The sequence below is a fragment of the Ambystoma mexicanum genome, chromosome 10, assembly GCF_040938575.1.
Source record: "Ambystoma mexicanum isolate Mex_15411 chromosome 10, UKY_AmexF1_1, whole genome shotgun sequence".
Taxonomy (NCBI): domain Eukaryota; kingdom Metazoa; phylum Chordata; class Amphibia; order Caudata; family Ambystomatidae; genus Ambystoma; species Ambystoma mexicanum.
Genome location: NC_090932.1, coordinates 19,003,009 through 19,022,652, shown reverse-complemented (window position 1 = coordinate 19,022,652; position 19,644 = coordinate 19,003,009). Strand labels below are relative to the sequence as shown.

General features: G+C 46.5%; 1 protein-coding gene across 2 annotated transcripts in view; it reads right to left on the bottom strand.

Annotated features, from left to right (window-relative positions):
• LOC138491106 (probable cation-transporting ATPase 13A4) overlaps positions 1 to 19,644 on the bottom strand; it is a 1,999,067-nt gene that overhangs the window by 188,148 nt on the left and 1,791,275 nt on the right. For both annotated transcript variants that reach the window (XM_069617426.1, XM_069617427.1), the window contains exon 27: positions 12,601 to 12,752. In XM_069617426.1, coding sequence (XP_069473527.1) covers positions 12,601 to 12,752 — 152 coding nt within the window. The remainder of the gene's footprint in view (positions 1 to 12,600; positions 12,753 to 19,644) is intronic.

Sequence of the window (19,644 nt, the reverse complement as noted above, 5' to 3'; positions counted from 1 at the left end):
AATTGAGGGGGAAGCCCAGTTTGTGAAGGAAGTGACAGGTGATGGATAGATGTTCATGAGCTTGTTCGGGAGAACGTGCTCTGATCAATCAATCGTCCAGGTAGGGGTAGACGTGAATCCCCCCTCTCCTGAGACTCGCTGCCACAACTGCCATCAATTTGGTGAAAACCCTCGGGGCGGAGGTCAGCCCGAATGGCAGAACTCGAAACTGAAAGTGAGAACCGCCAATCGTGAACCTCAGGTACTTCCTGTTCTTGGGATGGATTGGCACATGAAAGTAAGCATCCTGAAGGTTCAATGATACCAACCTGTCTTGGAGTTGGAGAGCCTGAAGGATCTGAGAAAGGGTAACCATCTTGAACCTGTCCTTCCTGAGGAACTTGTTCAAATTTCTTAAGTCCAAGATGGGTCTCAATCTTCCATCCTTCTTTGGAATGAGAAAGTAGGGTGAGTACCAACCCTTGTTCCTCTCCGCTACAGGTACCTGTTCTATTGCACCTTTCTCTAGCAGGGTTAAAACTTCCTGCAACAGGAGCGGATCTGGAATTTTGACAGAATTGGTTCCCGGTTGATGGTGCTGAGGCCTTTTTAGGAAGTGAAGGCAGTAACCTTGAGCTACTGTTTCCAGTGCCCAAGCGTCTGAAGTAATGCCCTGCCATTCTTTCAGATTCTGAGAGATTCTGCCACCCACCGGGTTTTGTGTGATAAGGCCTCAGAGTGATTTGGAGGTGGCTGCAGGAGCGGCTGAGGGCAAAGATGCCGTTCCTGAGGCTGGTTTTGGACTTTTTGCTTGTCCACCACGAACAACCTTTCTCTTGCCTCTTTGAATGGCCTGTCCTCTTCCTCTACCAAAAGAGGAGTAGTACCGAAAAGAAACCTCTCCAGGAAGATGAGCCCAAATAAGGTTTCTGAGGCTATCGCATGGAGGCACGAAGAGATTTAGCTTACGCTTTTGAGATCTGTAGTTTTTTTAGGCTTTCATCAGCTTTACTACCAAACAGCCTCAAGCCATCAAAAGGCATGTTGAGAAGTCTGGCCTGCACATCTGGTGCAAACCCTGACTTACGCAACCACACAAATCTGCATAGCACTGTGCTTGCAGCCATGGATCTGCTGATAATATCAGAAGTATCCAGTCCAGACTGGAGACATTCCCCCATTGTCTCCTTTCTGTCTTTGACAATATTCAGGAAGCTTTCCCTTTCCTCGCCTTCCGGAATATGTTCAGCCTCTGCCGAAATGCAGTCCCACAGGGTATGGATGAACCTGGCTACCCGAAGTAAAAACCTTGCGGGCCCAAGCATCCACCTTTATCCTCTCTATCTGGAGGGATAGATGGATATGCAGTCTGTCTTGAGGAAGTTGCAGCTTGAATAACCAGGCTTTCTGGAGTGGGATGCCTGTGTAAATACTCAGGATCAGAACTAGAAGTTCTATACTTCTTAGGAAAATTACCATTTACAGCAGCAACAGTATCAGGAACTTCCCAGTTCTTTTCCACTGTTCTCTGAAGTGCCTTATGGAAGGGGAGAACTGGATCCTTCTGGGGGCCCTGATCTAGTATGTCAGTCATATCATCCTTATCAAAGGTGGGTGAGGCTCTGCCCCAGCCCATGTATTCCACCACCCTATTCATTGAACTCCTTTACCCTGAATCTGCTTGTTCTGCAGGGTCAGGTTTTGCAAACTCCAGCTCAGGTGAAGTATCAATGCCACTAGCAGAGTGAAGGGTGTCACACAGGTCTCATTTTCGATGCTGGGCTGATTAATTCTTCTGGGACCTCTCTAGTACAATATTGTACACTAAAAGGAGAAATCTCCTCTTCTATTTTTGAAGAAAGTGGCTCTGAAGAAGACATAGGGCCTCAGCCCGACTTTGGCAGTAACCCTTAAATCCGGCGGTAGCGCTATAACCGCCGGATTTAAGGGTCTGCCAAATCAGGATTTCGGCGGATTTCGCCCCAGCTCTTAGCTGGGGGGAAATCCGCCGAAAATGTGCGCTCATACCGCCGGCGGGAAATCTGCCGGCGGTATTAGCACGAAATTTCCCCATTGAGCCCAATGGGGAATGGGGCATTCCCGAATGGGCTCAATGGGGAATGGGGATTAACATTACCGCTGAGCTCGTGATCCGGCGCTATTAGCGCCGGGGAGTTCGGCGGTAGGGCTAATACCGCTGGCGGTAATACCGCCGGCATTACCCCCCCCCCAAGTCGTGATGAGGCCCATAGACTTAAAGAAGTCTGATTTAGCTAAAGGAGTAAATCTCCTTTCCTGTTCATAAGTTTTGGTCGAAGGAATCAAAGGAACCTTCGATGGAATCAAAGGAGTCTTCGAGGACACCGATGATGTCTTCGACAAAGGCGTCGAAGACGCTTTTGGCTTCAATGTCGAAGCCGTCGGCGCCGATTGCATCAGCGAGGTTGCCGATGTTTTCGACGACTTCTGTTTTTTAAACGGTGTCGGGGAAACACTCGATTCTCGAGGAATCTTCGATGACTTTGACTCGAATTTTACAAGTTTCACCAATACTACTGGGTTTTGCCACAGTAGTTCCTGACTTTCCTGTGTGGTCTGACGGAGCACCGGGGTCTGGCTCTTTTGAGGCTTCTTTGAGAGGGTCAAGGCCGCATTCTGAAAGACCTCATCATCTTCCTTCTAAAATCTTCCCATTTTCTTGGGGAATCCGACTTAGTCGGGCATCGTACCAATTCAGTAGATGTATCAGAGGATGAAGAGGGAGATCTATGTTTCCTTTTAACTTTTTCTTGAAGAGTAAGATGAAGAGCGTCTCGATCTACTACGAGTGTCTACGATGATCCGATACTTTCGAACCACTTTATTTCCTAGGTCTTTTCGATGAGGCCTTTGAAGAGGCCTTAGAAGCTTCCTGCCCCACCGCCAGTTTACCGTTCCTCTCACGAAGGGCTTTCTCCGTCATCGACTGACAGGAGCCACAGTCTCCGGTTCGATGGTTTGAATTTAGGCACCAAAGACAAATGCGGTGAGGATCTGTAATTGACATCTTCGATCCACAGGCGATATATTTTTAACCCCGTCTTGGGAGTAGAAGAAGGCAACATGTTCAGAAGAAAATTTCGAAAGGCGACGTTCGAAAGCGAAGCAATCGGAAAAACGTAACTGAAGCCAACAGGCGTGGCATGAGCTATTTATACTGATGGTGATGTCGACACGGTACAGAGCTGGTCGAGGGACATCGACGCCACGACCTCGTGCACAGCGCCCTCTGCCGAGAATTTTTTTTCTGAAGCAGCAAAGCTGGCAGGATACGAATATCATAAAATGAGGAATAAATGGGAGGACACAATCCATTAGAAATTCTGCTAACAAACTGTTTAGGAGGAAACCAGTGTATAAATTATGGTCCTTTATAACAACAATTTTCAGTAACCAAAAGTGGGATGAAGGGAAGACCTAAAATGATCCACCAACATGTTTTCGACCACCAGATTCTTTAAAAAAAAAAGAAGAGCACTTAGGAAAGCAATTGGCAGATTGAAAAAACATAAGCTTGTGGAAGGATAATCAGAAATCCACAAGCTAAACCAGAAATACCATAATTGGCTGAAGCTACATAAAAAGACTATCCTGAATCAAGACGCCCAAAGAATGCTACACCATATTAAAACAAAGAATACAGCTGAAATATTGTCAATTATAAACGCATTAGACAGACCACAAGATGCGCTATTGGCTAATTCGATCCCGGCAAAGACCTGGAAATTACATCAGCAGCAATTGCAGATTGAGAAAGAACTAGAGCCATCACAATTACCGCCTGTAATTAGAGATCCAGAGCCGGATCAGGAGGACTATACACTCGATATAGCGACTTCAACAATCGAATGCATTATTAAGAACTTAAAAAATTCAAGAGGTCCAGGTTTGGATGGACTAACAAATGCCCTTATGAAACAAAATCCGGAGCTATAGGTGAATTTTTTTGCATCACTTATTTAAGGGCATAGTGCAGTCTGCTAAGATCCCGGCCTCGTGGATATCGGCGGTAGTGTCCCAATTTTTAAAAAAGGTTTAAGATCAGACCCGGACAACTACCATCCAATCGCGCTCCTGGATACCCCAGGCAAAATCTTCACCTCTATTATAATAAAGGAGCTCTCTAGATGGAGTAGGAATAACGAGTATCGTGACCCCTGGCAATCAGGTTTTGTAAAAGGCATCGGAACAGGATGCAACATCTTTATTAGCAATTTAATTACAATTAAAGCCGGAACTAAAATGGAGGTAAGGTTTACATGGCTTTTACTGACATGTCGAAAGCCTTCAACTCCATACAAAGATAGAGAGAAACCCTGGGCAAAGCTGCAGAACTGGAGATGCCCGAGGTTGCTACTTGAATACATTAAAGACCTGCACCAGGGAACCTCTATCCGAGTGGCTAGATCAGGAGGGGTATCTGTCAGATGCAATAAACACGAACGTGGGACTAAAACAAGGATGCCCACTAGCCCCTGAGCTTTTCAATTGGTTCCTATCAGACATTGAAGATGCATTCGTGGATATCCGCTCTTTTCCACAATGTTGGTAGACTCCTATATGCTGATGACATCGTGATCATTGATCAAACGCCCATTGGGTTACAACGCCAGATATCCACCTTGGAAAGATATCTCGAAGTGAATGACTTAATAAACCCAGCAAAATTTAGGGTAATGGTGTTTGGGGACCATGATTGGCGTAGAACAGGCAAAAGATTTGCATGGTTCTCTATGGGAGAATCAATTAGAGTGGCAAATGAGCTGACCTACTTGGGCGTTAAAATCAACTCCAGTAGATGTGAAGCACCCTGAATTGCTGCATTGTGCAGAAAAGCTAAAAATCTTGCAGCACAACGGAAAGTTCTGTTAAAGAAGTTCTGCAATTTTTCACTGATGCCACTAATCTCTTTCTATAGAGCCAAAGTTGTGCCGATTCTGACATACGGCGCAGAAACCTTGCTCATGTTGACCGAAGATATTTTGTCTCTTCTGGAGGGAATCTTCTGGAAGTCAGCATTGGGTTTAGTGAGAAGTATCCCAATTCAGATCGTCAGAAGAGAATTGGCATTAACATCCCTAAAAACCATTGCTAGATGGAACTCAATCTTCTTCTATAGAAAATGCCTGGAAGACACCCCAAAGGGAGGTTTCAAGATCCTAAAAAAGGCTATGACAGATCCGAAACAAATCATCCTAAAAGAGTGGAGGGATATCTGCCAGAAAATAATTGAAGAGCTGAATGAATCTGAGAAATCACTGCTCCAAAATCCAGGTAGTTTAAAGAAGAAGCTTTACTGTAAATATTGGATTGACACTCAGGAAGACATACTGCAATATAAAATCAGGCCGAATTTTGGTCTGCCGAAAGAAAGCTCGACAATCCTCTGCGATATCTACAAATCTTCCCTAACTAGTTCCTGCACCAGCAATATCTGAGATTTCATCTAAATATATACCTAGACTTGCTAAGACAAACTTAAATGGTCAAGAGTCAACTTTTGTATGTAGCCTTCGTAAGGAGCAATTTACTATTCCTCCAATCAAACATTTAGTTATGAATTGTTTGGTCCTGAGAACAGAAAGACATAATATCATTGGAGATACCATTGCTAAATATGGGGTGCCTTCCGAAAAATTATGGTGGACTATATTGTTTGAAGGAGAGAAACCTAATATAATTGCTTTGCCGAAATTCTTGCTACTAACTTCTGCAAAATTAGAAACCTCAGAGTTGGTCTGTAATAATTAAGAGCTATGAAGACATTGCGCCTTTGCTTTTAGTACTGAAAAGATCACTTCTTATTCTTATGAATTTATTGTATTCTTTATCTCTTTCTTTCTCTTCTTCTTCCTGCTTTTCTTTCTGCATTTTTTGTGAATAATGCAATTATTTATTCCTTTCTTGTTACTTATTGTGTTTTAAACATTTGTATGTATGTTTATATTATAAATGGGCTAAAGGTTTTCCAAGTGGAAACCATATAAGCCTTAAAAAAAAAGATACCTGGGTTCACATGACTCACAGAGGCTGGGCTGGTGCATGGGTATTGTTCCCCTACAACTGCTTGTATTGGGTGCTGCTGATGGCACTGGCAGACACATTGGGCCTCATTTCGAGGTTGGCAGGAACCCGCCGGTGCCACCGGCAGGTTGCTGCCGACCCGTAAACACTGAATCTGCCGCCTGACTTCCTGGTGCCACCGGGAGATTACAAGTCCTGGCGGCACAGGAAGTCATGCAGCAGATTCAGTAACTCCCCATTCCCGTGGAGTCCCATAGGACTCCATGGGATTGGGCAGGCGGAAGTACCGGCACCGTTGCTAAAGGAGCCGGTGCTTCAGTGAAAAGTCTGCCTGCGGGGGCCCCTGCGTCCGGCACGTTTGACCCTGCTGGGCACAACAGCCCCTGCAGGCAGACTCGCAGTGTGGCGGTCCGGAAACAAGGGTGCCCGTAAGCTTACCGGCACCCTTGTTTCTGGAGGCCACACTTGGAATGATGCCCACTGACTTGCTGCACGATTGACACCACTCAGTTCTCTTGTGCCTGGGCTATGCCATGTAATATATTGTTTGTATTTGTATTTATTCTGTTTATATAGCGCCTTATGCCAAAGCGCTTTACATTATAACAACAATGATACATAGAGCAATTGTTCCCACTCTTGTGCATGTTGACACATCATACGGCCAATCACTGATGAAGTACCGAGACTGGTCCCTGCATTCCCACAAGATACAGCATTTCTGCACAGAGTGCAGGTGTCAAGATGCTGATCATGACCCTGTGCAAGGAATTCCACAACGTAAATGAGCATGGTGGATTAACATTAAGTGTCATTGGCTGTTGAGCAGAGGTGGCCAGGGAAGGGCCATCACTTTTGGATCCCAACCCTGGGGATGGACAAGAGAGGGAAGATCACCTGAATGTAGGGTCACAGGGGATTGGGAGGTGAATACCCAAAGGTGAGACATGGTATAATAATAATTTAGCATTTATATAGCGCTACGAACCCTTAGGCATCTGAGCGCTGCTTATTATTACTGATGTGTGCTGCTCATTTATCGACCTTGGAAGAAGGAAAGGCTGAGTTTGGCCTTGCCGGGATTCTAACCTGCATCAGCATGCTCTTCACAGATGTCAAAGCGAGCGCTCTACTCGCTGTGCTATTGGACCGGCTCCCCCTCCTCAGTATTCCCCCTCTTCCCATTCCACATTAAAACCCTATGCCTCCAATTTTGTGGGGTATTTCCAATCCCATTCCATCTCCCTCTCCCCATTTCCAACATGTGCTGGGACGAGAAAGAGGCAATAAAGATTTCCCTTAAGGTTAACACGGGAAGGCAGGGAGAGGCCAACTAGTATAGTCCTCCATTAGCCTGTCGCCCTGATAGAGTCAGGCATGGTCAGGCAATCTACCCTAACCATTCACACTTGACTCCACTTGACAGTTACTTCAGGTATAAAAGGTGTGGTTCTGCCAAAGAGTATAAGTGAACTGGGATTGTTGGTTGGAAAGAGAAGGAAGCAACACTAGAAGCCTGGGAGGACCAGAGGAGAACAGACGCTCAGACGCTGGCTTGGTGTACCAGAGGGGTCGCAGCGTGGCTCTGTGAAGCCAGAGGAAAGGCCAGTGGTTGCTTATTGGCCGTGTCCAGGTCAGTACTTGTTCTCCTGGGATGCGTGTCAGTCCCAGGGGTATCTGGGCGACAGGTGGTGAGACCCTGACCGCACACCCTATATCTCAGGGAGCTGCTCGCCAGCACCACGCTGCCTGGGTGGGTCTCTATGGGAATATGAGGATGACTGCGGCGGGAGCGGCGGCTTGAAGGAGAAAGCAGACAGTAAAGTGGTAAGCGGAAAGAAAGAGAATGCAAGGAAAAGGGAATTACCCTATCTGACCATTTACATTTGGTCGTTGGGTCATTTTGACCAAATTATAGGTCTTACATTTGACCGTATTTCTTCTTGACCTTATTACTTGAACATGAGGAGCTGGGGTTGCGGGGGTGTCCCCTGCATCCTTAACAATGGTGTCGGAGGACACAAATTGCTCAGGCCCCCATTTCCAATGAACAGTAAAAACAGGAGCCCGATCAGTTTAAATGCGGGCAGTCTGCCTGCAAACAAAATATTTGCGGGCAGATCGTATACATCCAGGAAAATCAGAGTGCGCAATGGGCGTCAAGCGAAAGACAGTAAAGTCAGGGTACAAGCAATCCGAAGTAGGAAAGGGGGTGCAAGTGACGTGACAGCTTGAAAAGCAGAGTGAAAGAAAGCCAAGAGAGGGCACGAGCGACCTGAAACAGGAAAGTAGGGTACAAGCGACCTGGCAGATTGGAAAAGTTAAAGATAGAGTGAAAGAAAGCAAAGAAAGCATGAGGCGACCCGAAAGCTGGATAGGAGGGTACGGAAGACCCGCTGCTTGGAAAGAGAAAGTGCAAGAGGCACGATACAAGGAAAGGAAGGTGGAAGGGTGCACGAGCAAAGGACAGAGTGCCCGGGGCACGATAAATTCAAGAAGAGTGTGCAATAGGCACAGTGAAGAGAGGAAGGTGCAGGTGTGCACCATAGAAAGAAAGAAAGGTGCCAGAATGAAGAGAAAGAGTACAAGCAGGGGTCAGAAGTCAGCGTGGTCACGCAGCGGAGGAGCCAAAGCCCAGCGTTTCCGAAAGTCTCTGACACTACCCCGTGGAAAGAACTGTGCGTTAATCCGGCGCATCTTGAGAAGGTGAACTTTTGTGTGAGACCTGGGGGGGGGGCTAATCTTGGGGAAGGGAACCCTGAGAGGCCTAACAAGAGCTGTGTCTTTCTGTTTGGAACTGAAAGGATTGAAGCTTGGGGAAGGGACCCCCTAGAGACATTTTGAACTTTATTGACTTGGTGCAAGTGCCCTACGTGGAAGGTTCCAATGGCTACCTTTTTTTGGCGTTGAACTATTTTTGAACCTGGCAAAACTACACTTGATGGTAAGGCTACCTGAAACCAATCTTGGTTTACATTTTTTTACAGTCACCATTTTTCTTTAGGCAGACCCCATATCACATTTTGTCTAGAGTGAGGGCAAGCATAGGTTTAGACACAGACAGACTTTGGTTTTGGACTTATGGACATCGACAGCCCCTAGAAACATCAGTTGAGGGAACAACCCCCTTTAGAGTTAGGGCCAGTTAGGCATTACAGCAATATAACAAAGTTTATACATAAAGGTTTTCTAACTGTTGCTTTTGAGTCTGTGTGCCTCTTGATACCATGCCTGTCTCACAGTGCTCTTTGTTCATCCAACTCATTCTCAGGGCCAATGCTGTGGTTGGACCCAGAATAGTACTAAAAGCTGTAAAAATCTCTCCCAGCATTCTCTTATGAGATGACTGTGTGTAGTCAACGTCCTGGCCATGACCATCATTGCAAGCATTGCCATCATCGTAACCAGAGGTCACGTGAGTGGAGTGGGTGGGAAATGCAGTGGGTTTGCTATGCTGAGAAATATCCTGCTCCTCTGATATGGGCCACTGGGCATGGCTCCACATTATACCTGGCTATTTATTCAGATGCAAAATAGCAGCGTCCTTCCACTTGTGTTTTTGGTGGTAATTTGGTCAGTGTGACTCCTCAACCATTGTTTCAATTATATTTTTATCAATTTCTATCCACTGGTCAAAGTAAAGATATTATACATTTAACATTATCCTGAAACACAATATTTTTTAAAATATGTTTAAATGTGTTCATCTCTCCTATAGATGAAGATATACTAAAGCAGTTCCCTTTTGAATTGGTGTGGATTAATTGTTCAGATGTGTCAAAGCAAGCAGATGATGTGTGGTATCACACAGCCAATCAAGCAGCCACTGATGCTCACTTCCTGTAAACCCCACAAATATCACACAGCCAATCAACCAGCCACTGATGCTCACTTCCCGTGAACCCCACCCATTGTCAATGTTTCTGAAATTGTAGCTAAAACTACTGAATAGTTAAGAAAATATAAAGCAAGGTTGTTACAATATTTTATATGTTAACTATGTAGTAGCCTTAGCTACTAGGGTGTAACCAGTCTGGTGGAAATTCCACCAGTTTTATTTAATAACTCCTCACTGTATGGTGCAATTGCAGGTTCTGGCTATCAACAAATACCTTTGATGTATCACTTAATAGAATTTGTATTGAATGTTCATGGGGTGCCTGCATTACCCCCACCCCCTTTCTAAATGTTTCCAGCATCCCCACATTTGTTTTATTTTCTAATATATTTCAGCTGCTTATATTGTATGTGAGTGCACCGGTTCAATCAAGCTGGCCTAGGGCACAATCCTCCTCTGTCCCACTGCACAAGCAGGTGGTGAATTGCATCGCACAGCCAATCAACCTGCCCCTAATGCCCATCGCATGCGATCACCAATGTCAACAATTTTTCCAGAAAACCCAAATTCTTGTTCCCCAAAAGCTGTGCCAAATACATTAAATGTAACTACTTGTGTGGGAGTTGTTTTCACCAAGATACCCCAGTGCTTATATGCAAGCTACGTTGTTGAGGTGCAAGACAGAGAAAACAAAAAAACTCTCTGAAAAAATCCAAAAACCTGGCCCGTCAACCAAAATTACATTTATATTGTTTTGGGAACTTCCAGAACTCACCCCATCCAGGTTCTCTACAATAATCCAAATTGTAATTTACTTTCAAATGTCTCTTTCATCCTGTCTCTCTCTTCAATATATTGAATGCACAACATTCAATGGTGTTTTGTTTAAAAACCCCAAAGACCCTAACTAAATAGAAAGTTAAATGCTCCAGTTTACAAACCGCAACAAATGACAGTCCACACCATCCTCCTTCTCTGAAAGATGCCCAGTGACTGCTCAAGAGTCACAGCACCTCTCCTATATAATACCAGGCGTATCCGCCTGACCAAATTTCCTTAACCAAATCGCTTAACAGTTCAGGAAGTTCAGCGGATCCCAAATACAGTGAAAATGTGGGTAATTTAGGGTGTGCACGAATTATTTGGAACAGGCTTACTTCTTAAAAACATTATGAGGCCAGAATTGAGACCAGCACAACCGCAATACCCATTCATTTGACATTCCCTCTGAAGCTTTGTGAGGACTCGAACCGGGGACAAGAGTTCCCCATCCAGGGAATCATCTGTATCTTCAGGATCTGAGGCGGCTGCCAGAGCTTGCCTGTGATGAAGTGCTGAAGGAACTTCTATGAGTGGCGGCAGAATCTGGTGGGGGTTGCTGTGGTGCAACCAGAATATCCTCATGCAGTGCTGAGGCTGGTGGGGCAGACAGTCCAACTGCACATGGTAGCTTGAGATGGGGCACTCCCTACAGCAGGGTCCTGCAGCCTTTGGCTCTCCGGATGTTTTGGACTACAACTACCATCATCCTTAGCCAGCATAGGGAATGGTGAGGGATCCTGGGAGACATGCTCAAAACATCCAGATTTCTTCAGGTTGCAGAGCCCTCTCTTACAGGGGGTTCCTATCCCACCTGAAGGGGCACTGAACTTGCTTGTCTCTGGGCCCAATGGGTTTCATTTGATGAGTGGTTCTCTTAAGGCTAGTTATGACTGGGGATCCTAAGAACTACCCCATTTCCCTCCTCCAGGTCTAGCTTCACCGAGCGGTTGGTGACTCCTAGGCCCCATAGCCTCGCCAGTCACATCACCCTGCCCACAAAACAGGACTTTGCCTCAATACTTAGATGTGGACATCAGCAGGACCAAAGGATATCTAGCGCTGAATCACACGTTTCGTCCATAGTAAGTGTGCAAAGTGTGCATGCTTCTCTCAGACAGGACATTATTTCACATCTGCACATCCACAGGGAGCATGCAGAGGATGCAGAGGGTGTGCATGCACACCTCCAAGGGAGCTGAAGGGGGCTGTGAGATGCCCACCCCCTATGGACCTTTTACAATTGTGTTATGCAAATACCTGCTTTAGAGCATACCTTTTCAACCTGTGGTTCTCTAGGTGCTCTGGACTATTGCTTCCATGACACCTCACCATTGACTATGCTGGCCAGCGCTAATGGAAGGTGTGATCCAAAGCATGTGGAACGCTAAACGTTGCATGGCACTCCTTCAGTTGCCTAGAGGTTTCTAACTGAAGGGTAAAACCCCCATCTGCACATTGAGGGATCCAAATGAGGGATGATTAGTGAGACAGGCATGGTGGGAGACCCAGGGGCCCGACCCCAGGTTTGATAATTGCATGAACAGTTCCCTTGCGGTCCCTCGCGTGGGCTCTCTGACCATATTTGACATCAAACAGGAATCAGAAAGAGGCCATGGAAATGGCCGCAGTGTGTGATGTAAAACTAAAAAACATAACATAAAATGGCCAATCAGCCAATGGTAGTCCATTGTAGAGTGGAATACAACCCCTTACCACCCAAAACTTTCCTAGGTGCCACCAACTATCAGAGATGGTAGCCGCCCTGAAACACAGCCCGCCACACATAGTAGCCCACATCAGAACGCTGCTCCTCCCGCCCCCAGAAACTGTGTTTGGCAATCACTGCCCATGAGACACGACATTGGAAGTGCAGACACCATAGAATCACGTGGACTTACAGTTGGTATATATAGGCTTTCTGAAGGGCTTCCCTTTGGCGAACACAAAAGCTGCAATGATGAGATTCCCCTCGGTAAGTGGGAATAATGTGGTGGCTTCATAATTCTGACTGAGTGACGCATTGATGTTTAGATTTGCTGTCAGACAGGCACTGTTAACAAATAAAATAAAGTTAGTTATTGAACGTTCAAGCAAAGGCACACGTATTGTTAAGGTGAGGGAATGAAGAGATTTGGACAACAGCACTAAAATATGATGTGAAGCTTGCATTTGGGAGCTATAAAAGGTAAGCATAATACTCGCCCCATCCCTCAGGCTGTTCCGCCTGAAAACAAAAATATCCCAGAATAAAATGATCCACCTTTTTGCAAAGCTCATTATTCCAACACTCAAGAGCAACTACATCAAGGTATTTCTCGACTTCACCTTCTCCAAAGTTTACGGCATGATATAATAAAAACAAGCAGGTCCCAATTCTAGGTCCAGCTAGCATTTCATCTCAGCCCTTCATCATACAGTGCTTGGAGAGGGAGGACAAGAAGATACAGTCAACAAGATACTGCAAAACATGGATGTCAATCTGAATCCATGCGCTTTGCAATGTACCCACCATTCACTGCAAGCATGTTTGCCTGTTTCTAGCCAGTGAACCAAGGGGAGTCATGCGAGGGATATTGCACTGAGGTCTTAGCCACAGATGACACTGAAACTGGTGTAGAAACAGGAAACATCTTTACTTAAGCTCCAGTCTCAAGTACAGGTTACAATGACATAAATTGGGACATCAGGTAAGTAACTAGGGGACAACATCCACCGGCCCCTTCTCACTCAGTCAACCCATCTTCCAACTGACACTCTCAAAACACACAGGAGGGAACATACACTCACTCAACACTCCGAACATTCCATGCACAGGTTGGAAGGGGAGGCAAGTTACAAAAAGGGACTTCCGGTGGGACCTCCAGGATGGAACCTAGGCATGGAAGAGACCATGTTGTGCACAAAGAGTTGGCCTCTGCAAAGTTGTGAGACTTAGCATTTGCAAACATCTTGAAGTCCATTGAAAAACTTTGCAAAATTACCAAAATTGTAATATTTTTTGCAGGTACAATTAAATACCTGAACATTTGATCTTGTTGGCAATTAAGTTTGCATATGCTATTATTAGTGTAATAAAAGGTGCTTTGAAGTTGCTGCTTTTTCCCTTCCACAAACAGTAGTGACTGAAGAACAAATCCTGCAAACGTATGGCCGTCAAACTCAGGAAGTGTGTTCACGGGAATATTCCCACCAAACACTGCCAGGTCAGAGGTTTATAGAGATGGGATTGCCATGCACTGAAAACAGCAAGCAGGGGAGACGGTGTACCAATTCCTCCTCATGATGTTACTCCTGTGACATCCCCAGAGTGATGGTTGATTGCCTTCTCATAAGTGGAAGAATGCGGATTCACACTTCAGTCTGCTGTGTCATCCTGGAATTGTATTCGTACTAAGAGACAGGTGCACATATATTTATTGGACCTAATTAGTTAATTATTGGTGAACTAAATTTGGTTTTGGCAATTAGATACCGCTAAAGCGCCACCTTTAAGCCATATTGCATTTGAGTGCAGCTTTAAGGCAAATGGATTTGAGGAAGGTCACACTGCTTCTAGGTGTTGTCTGACTATTTACCCACCCACTGACTGCCCATGGTCATCTCCACCCACGACCTGCCCAAAACACATCCTACTGGGAGATCTTTAAGCTAGCTTTATCAAGCAATAAGATACACGTTTTGTTGTGAGTGCCCGACAGTATTATTTCAAAGCAGCCTTCAGAGAGTTAATGATTTAGTTGCAGAGATAAATGTGCTTCATGTGTAACAAAAATCTCTTAACCAAGTGTGCGTTGAGCCACGTGATTTATAAGCAGTATGTGTGTCCTTGCACTGAAGCCCGGTTCAACACAAGTATTGGTAAATGTATATGTATTATGCATTTACTCGGCACAAGTTTCATATGCCCCGATACTCACACAATCTTGCAGCTGTTACCATCTCATGGCCAGTTAGTACTCTTATGGCAATGCCTATCGTATGCCTAAACAAAAGATAAACTTGTTCAGTTTACTTTTTGATTACTTGACCTGTTCAATTAAAATATGTTGTGATATTTGGATCCATCGTGTCAGTAAAATAATGATTAATTCAGTGCGTCATGCCAGATTCCTCTCGCCTCTAAGCACTGTAAAAGCACCTACCTCCATGGAACTCAACAGACCGGGTAGGAACAAAAGGCTTGAGTGTGGCCCAATGGCATCGGATCTCTTGTGATTGCCAGTTGCCCACAAAGCTCGCCCACTGATTTCAAGGGTGCAACCCTATCTTGTTTGATCTTTTGAGGGAAAATACACATATGGGCTGATGGTTTGAATGAAGAGCTCAAATGAGTCTAGCCTAACATGCATGTTTGGAGGTGCATTTCACCCTGATATTTCCAAGACAAACTCTCCTCTGACCCTCTGATTGAAAGTGGATGCTATACTCTGAGCAGCCGACCTGTCAGCAAACACTCTGGCTGGAAGCCTTAAGAGGACAATATACTGTGATGAATCCTGCAGAGCCAGCACTGATCCCCGGCCTAAAGTCTCCTCCCATGTGGCCAGGGGAAGGGACCCGCTACCTGACAGCAAACACTCTGGCTGGAAGCCTTAGATGACAATATACTGTGATGAATCCTGCAGAGTCATCACTGATCCCCGGCCTAAAGTCTCCTCCCATGTGGCCAGGGGAAGGGAGCCGCTACCTGACAGCAAACACTCTGGCTGGAAGCCTTAAGAGGACAATATACTGTGATGAATCCTGCAGAGTCATCACTGATCCCCGGCCTAAAGTCTCCTCCCATGTGGCCAAGGGAAGGGAGCCACTACCTGACAGCAATCACCCTGGCTGGAACCCTTAAGAAGACAATATACTGTGATGAATCCTGCAGAGTCATCACTGATACCCGGCATAAAGTCTCCTCCCATGTGGCCAGGGGAAGGGAGCCGCTACCTGACAGCAAACACTCTAGCTGGAAGCCTTAAGAAGACAACATACTGAAGTGGGAGAATGGGACAAAAGACTCCCCCCAATCCCCTCACGCCCCTGGCCTAGAGGATCGCGGCCCAGACCCACCACGAGAAGAATTTGCCTATCTACCAGACGACCAAATACCCTGGTACAGGAACATACGGATGTGCCCACCAGCCTGCCCACCCGCCTGCCCAAGCCGACACCTGCGGCATGGATGAACTCGACTGAACCATTCAACAGTAAATAAACACATCGTTAGAGATGCCATGACGACCTAGCCAACGGTCAGAACACCCGTGCAACCATGCACACTGGACACTCCCACACCAATCCACACGAAGAACATATTCAGTGCTATGACGTAGGTGACGGACACATCCACTGACGCGCATCTTTATTATTTTTCACATAGGGTTTTCAAAATGCAGAAACGCAAGACGCACAAAGCACTCATCTAAAATGCTTGCTGACGCTTCTCCTAACCCATGCATTGTGATGAAAAATGCAACGAAGACATGATACTGGATACGAAGCAATATGATACCGTAACTTACAGTGCCGTGCATCAAACATCCCCACCTATTCACCAGGCCCAAGTAGGCCGCAAACAAGAGCCTCCACGAACACTGAACGAACAAGAGTACAATTGCTGACCCTGCAGAATGAGCCCAGCGAGAACTGACAGCCAAGGGGGCAATGTTGCAACTCGCATGCCACAAGCCGAAGCCAAGGTCACACCTGCAAACGAAGCCAGACACGCAGAGGCAAATACAATTTTAAATGTGCAGAATTCTGCCTCAACCACGGTCTCTCCTCACGTGACCAAGCCGAACCTGACAGGGTGCCAGACCCAGGAAGGAGAAGTCGCCTGGGTCCCACGTTTCGAGACACAGGCTGCAACAATGAAATGACCCAATGGACACCTACGGCGGTGGGAATAGTCTGCTCTCAAGCATATGAGCAAATTCACGCATTGTCTGCACAAACACATAGTTACATATTGTTGCAAATGACAGGTACACCGCGAGCTGGGAACAACGATGGTCCCAGGCTGGGGGGCTCGCAAGTGGACCAATCAGAACATGGGGCACTCATCACCGACGCCATTAACATTAGCCAATCATCAGGGGTCTTCATGTAACAATTTTCATGTATCTAATAGAAGGGACAACCCAAGTATACCACCTGACTGACCCTTAACCACTAACAATCTCCTCTATACGTGTGCTATACTAACCCTACCACTCGAGGAACCAATCCAGAGTGGCGGTAGGTTTTTTACTAACTTTCCCAGGTGACGCAAGTAGCGCGTCATACTGAGGCAAAAAGGGCCTGCGAGCCCCACGAATTTCGAGAGTCAGGACGGACGCGTACGATCCTAGACCCATCCCTGCCGTTGTTTAATAAACAGCAGAACCACCTTGCTTCTTGTGTGTGTCTCATACTCATTTTTGGGATACGCGGGAGGAGTTGGGGCCTCCCTGCCCGGGGTCCGCGGACGGCCCAGCTGACCCCGGGAGAATTTCCCCCTGACAAGTTGGAGGCACTGCTGAGATCTGTTTAAGATCTGCTTTTATTTTATTTTTCCGAGTGCTCTCGTTGCGAGGAGGCCCGGCGGCGCGGCCCCCTCTGCCGCTGCCCCCTTTTTGAGGACTACAGGACCATCGCGGAACTGCGAGAAGACCGGACAGCGCAATCCGGATATTGGCCTTCGGGAGCCGGTTGAGAAGTATCCCGCCCGTGGTTGGCGAGTGTCCAGACGTGGTCCAGACGAGGGGAGGTGGCGAGCCGCTTGGAGGGGTGCTCGCAGTCGAGCGGCCCCGCATCAAGAGAACTTGGTGAGTATGCCACGCCCAACAAGAAATGTGAAATTGTGAGGGAGGGGGGAGGAATAGAATACGGGAGGCGGGAGGTGTTACACAGGTGCGCGGCGAAGGTTTGATAAATTAGTGTTGACGGTGAAGTGAATGGTAGCTGGACAAGTGCGAGAGCGGTCCGCTACGTTACGAAAAAGGAGGGGGCGGAGCACGAAAACATCACGTGCGGCCGCTCGTAGACACTGATTGGCCTAGGTCGCGACCACCTGTAGGGGCGTGTGTGTGCGGTTTCCTACGATTTGGTGATTATTGATCAATGAGTAGATGAGGATCCCTATTGATCGAGCAGAAAACTCGATAGATAGATGACGTTTCCCTGTAGGCGGTAGCTAGATGCTTGCCTAATACGGAAGATAATTGGCTGGTTAAGCCCTCCTGTTGAGGGGCGTATCACACGCGAGGCGACGCAGCGTGCGCAGTCTGATTATATTGTTGATTACCTTGTTCCAGGCGTGAAAAGAGGACAGCTGTGGGGTCACCGGGGGTAGATTGCAAACGTATTTTAAACTTTTAAAAGCATGTAAAGAACTTACCAGTAGTTTTGGAAGAGGTCGGTGACGTCACCAGTAGGGTTTTCATAGGATATCTCGAACACAAGCATTTTTTGAAGAGTGGTGGGGAAGAGAATAATGGTAAGGGAGTGGAGACGGAGATAAACGGTAACGAGTAGATCGGGGAAAGGTGAAAAGGGGGACGTGGCTGCGCACGGAGAACGCCGGCCACGACAAGTGAAGAGAGAGGAGGAGGGGTAAAACAAAGTGGGACGGCTGTATAAGAACGTCACACAGGGCACGCAGCCGCAGGGGGCTACGTGCGCCTCGGCCGTAGGGAGCCGTAAAGGTGTTCGGTGAAGGAAGAAAAGAAAGAAAAGAATATACAAATGCAAATGCTATATTTTACTATTTTGTTTTAGCGGACAATCGCAAGTCCCCAAAATTACGGGGCCAGGTAAAGATCTGAAATTGTATAGCGTACACTATTAGCAAGGTAACCGCTACCATATAGAAGTAGGATAACAATTGAAGTACTACTATGTCATACGGGACAGGATCGGGAGGGTGGGGGAACACCCTCACTACCCCGCTACAGCATATATGTAAAACACTGTCACCCCATAGGGAGAAACTGATCAAATACAGCATAGAATGGACACAGGGGACGGACAACAAAATGACGACACCATGGCCGCCTAATGGCAGTTTCGATCCATATACCCAACACTCACTATTAACCCATCTGCATAACACATACAAGGGGAAGAAGTTGGCACACCACGTGGAGGTGTTTAACTTATGGAGGATGTTCCAAGGGTCCCGACCAGGACCAAACGGAATGTTCACTATGGGGGAAACAACGGAAGAGAAGAAGATTAAGGAGGAAGAAGAGAATGGGGAAAAAGAGAGTGAAGGCACACAGAACACGGGGAACGGACAGGAGGGAGGAGAAAAGAGTAACAACATAAACGAAAAGGAAATAAAAAAGGAACAAAGCGACGATATGCCCCTAGCGAAGGTAGTGAAAAAAGAGGAAGGGGGGTTATATCCTTTAACGGAACTACGAGAAATAGTAAGAGAACAATTAAGGGCGGCTGAGGGGTACTCGAACCCGGCATACAGCCCGCCACCATATACAGCTACAGGTGGCCACACGGGAGGGGAACAGACTAGTACAACGGGATCAACTTATACGAAGATGCCCGCAGGGGAGGGGAGGACTAGCGCAGAACAAATCGCAGCAATAGGACATGATGAGTGGGTAGCTGCGCAGGTATTATTAAAATTACGAGGTTCATTAACAGGAGAAGAGAAGGAGGTAGTAAGGAAAATGGACGAGGATAATGACAGGAAGAGCGAAATGAAAGGGGAAGGGAAAAAAAAAGGAGGAAGAGCTATTACGACAAAAGGAAGAGATTTTGGAGGAACGATTAGCAGAATTAAGGGATGAGCAAAATGCCCTGATAAAGCAGCTTGAGAGAGAAAAGAGAGAGAGCACGGGAAAGGAAAGAAAGTAAGAATGAGTTGGAAAAAATGAGGGAACGAACTGAGGAGCGAAAGAGAGAAGCCGAAAGGGTAAAGGCAGTAGCAGAAAGGGTATCCAGAGCAGCACTGC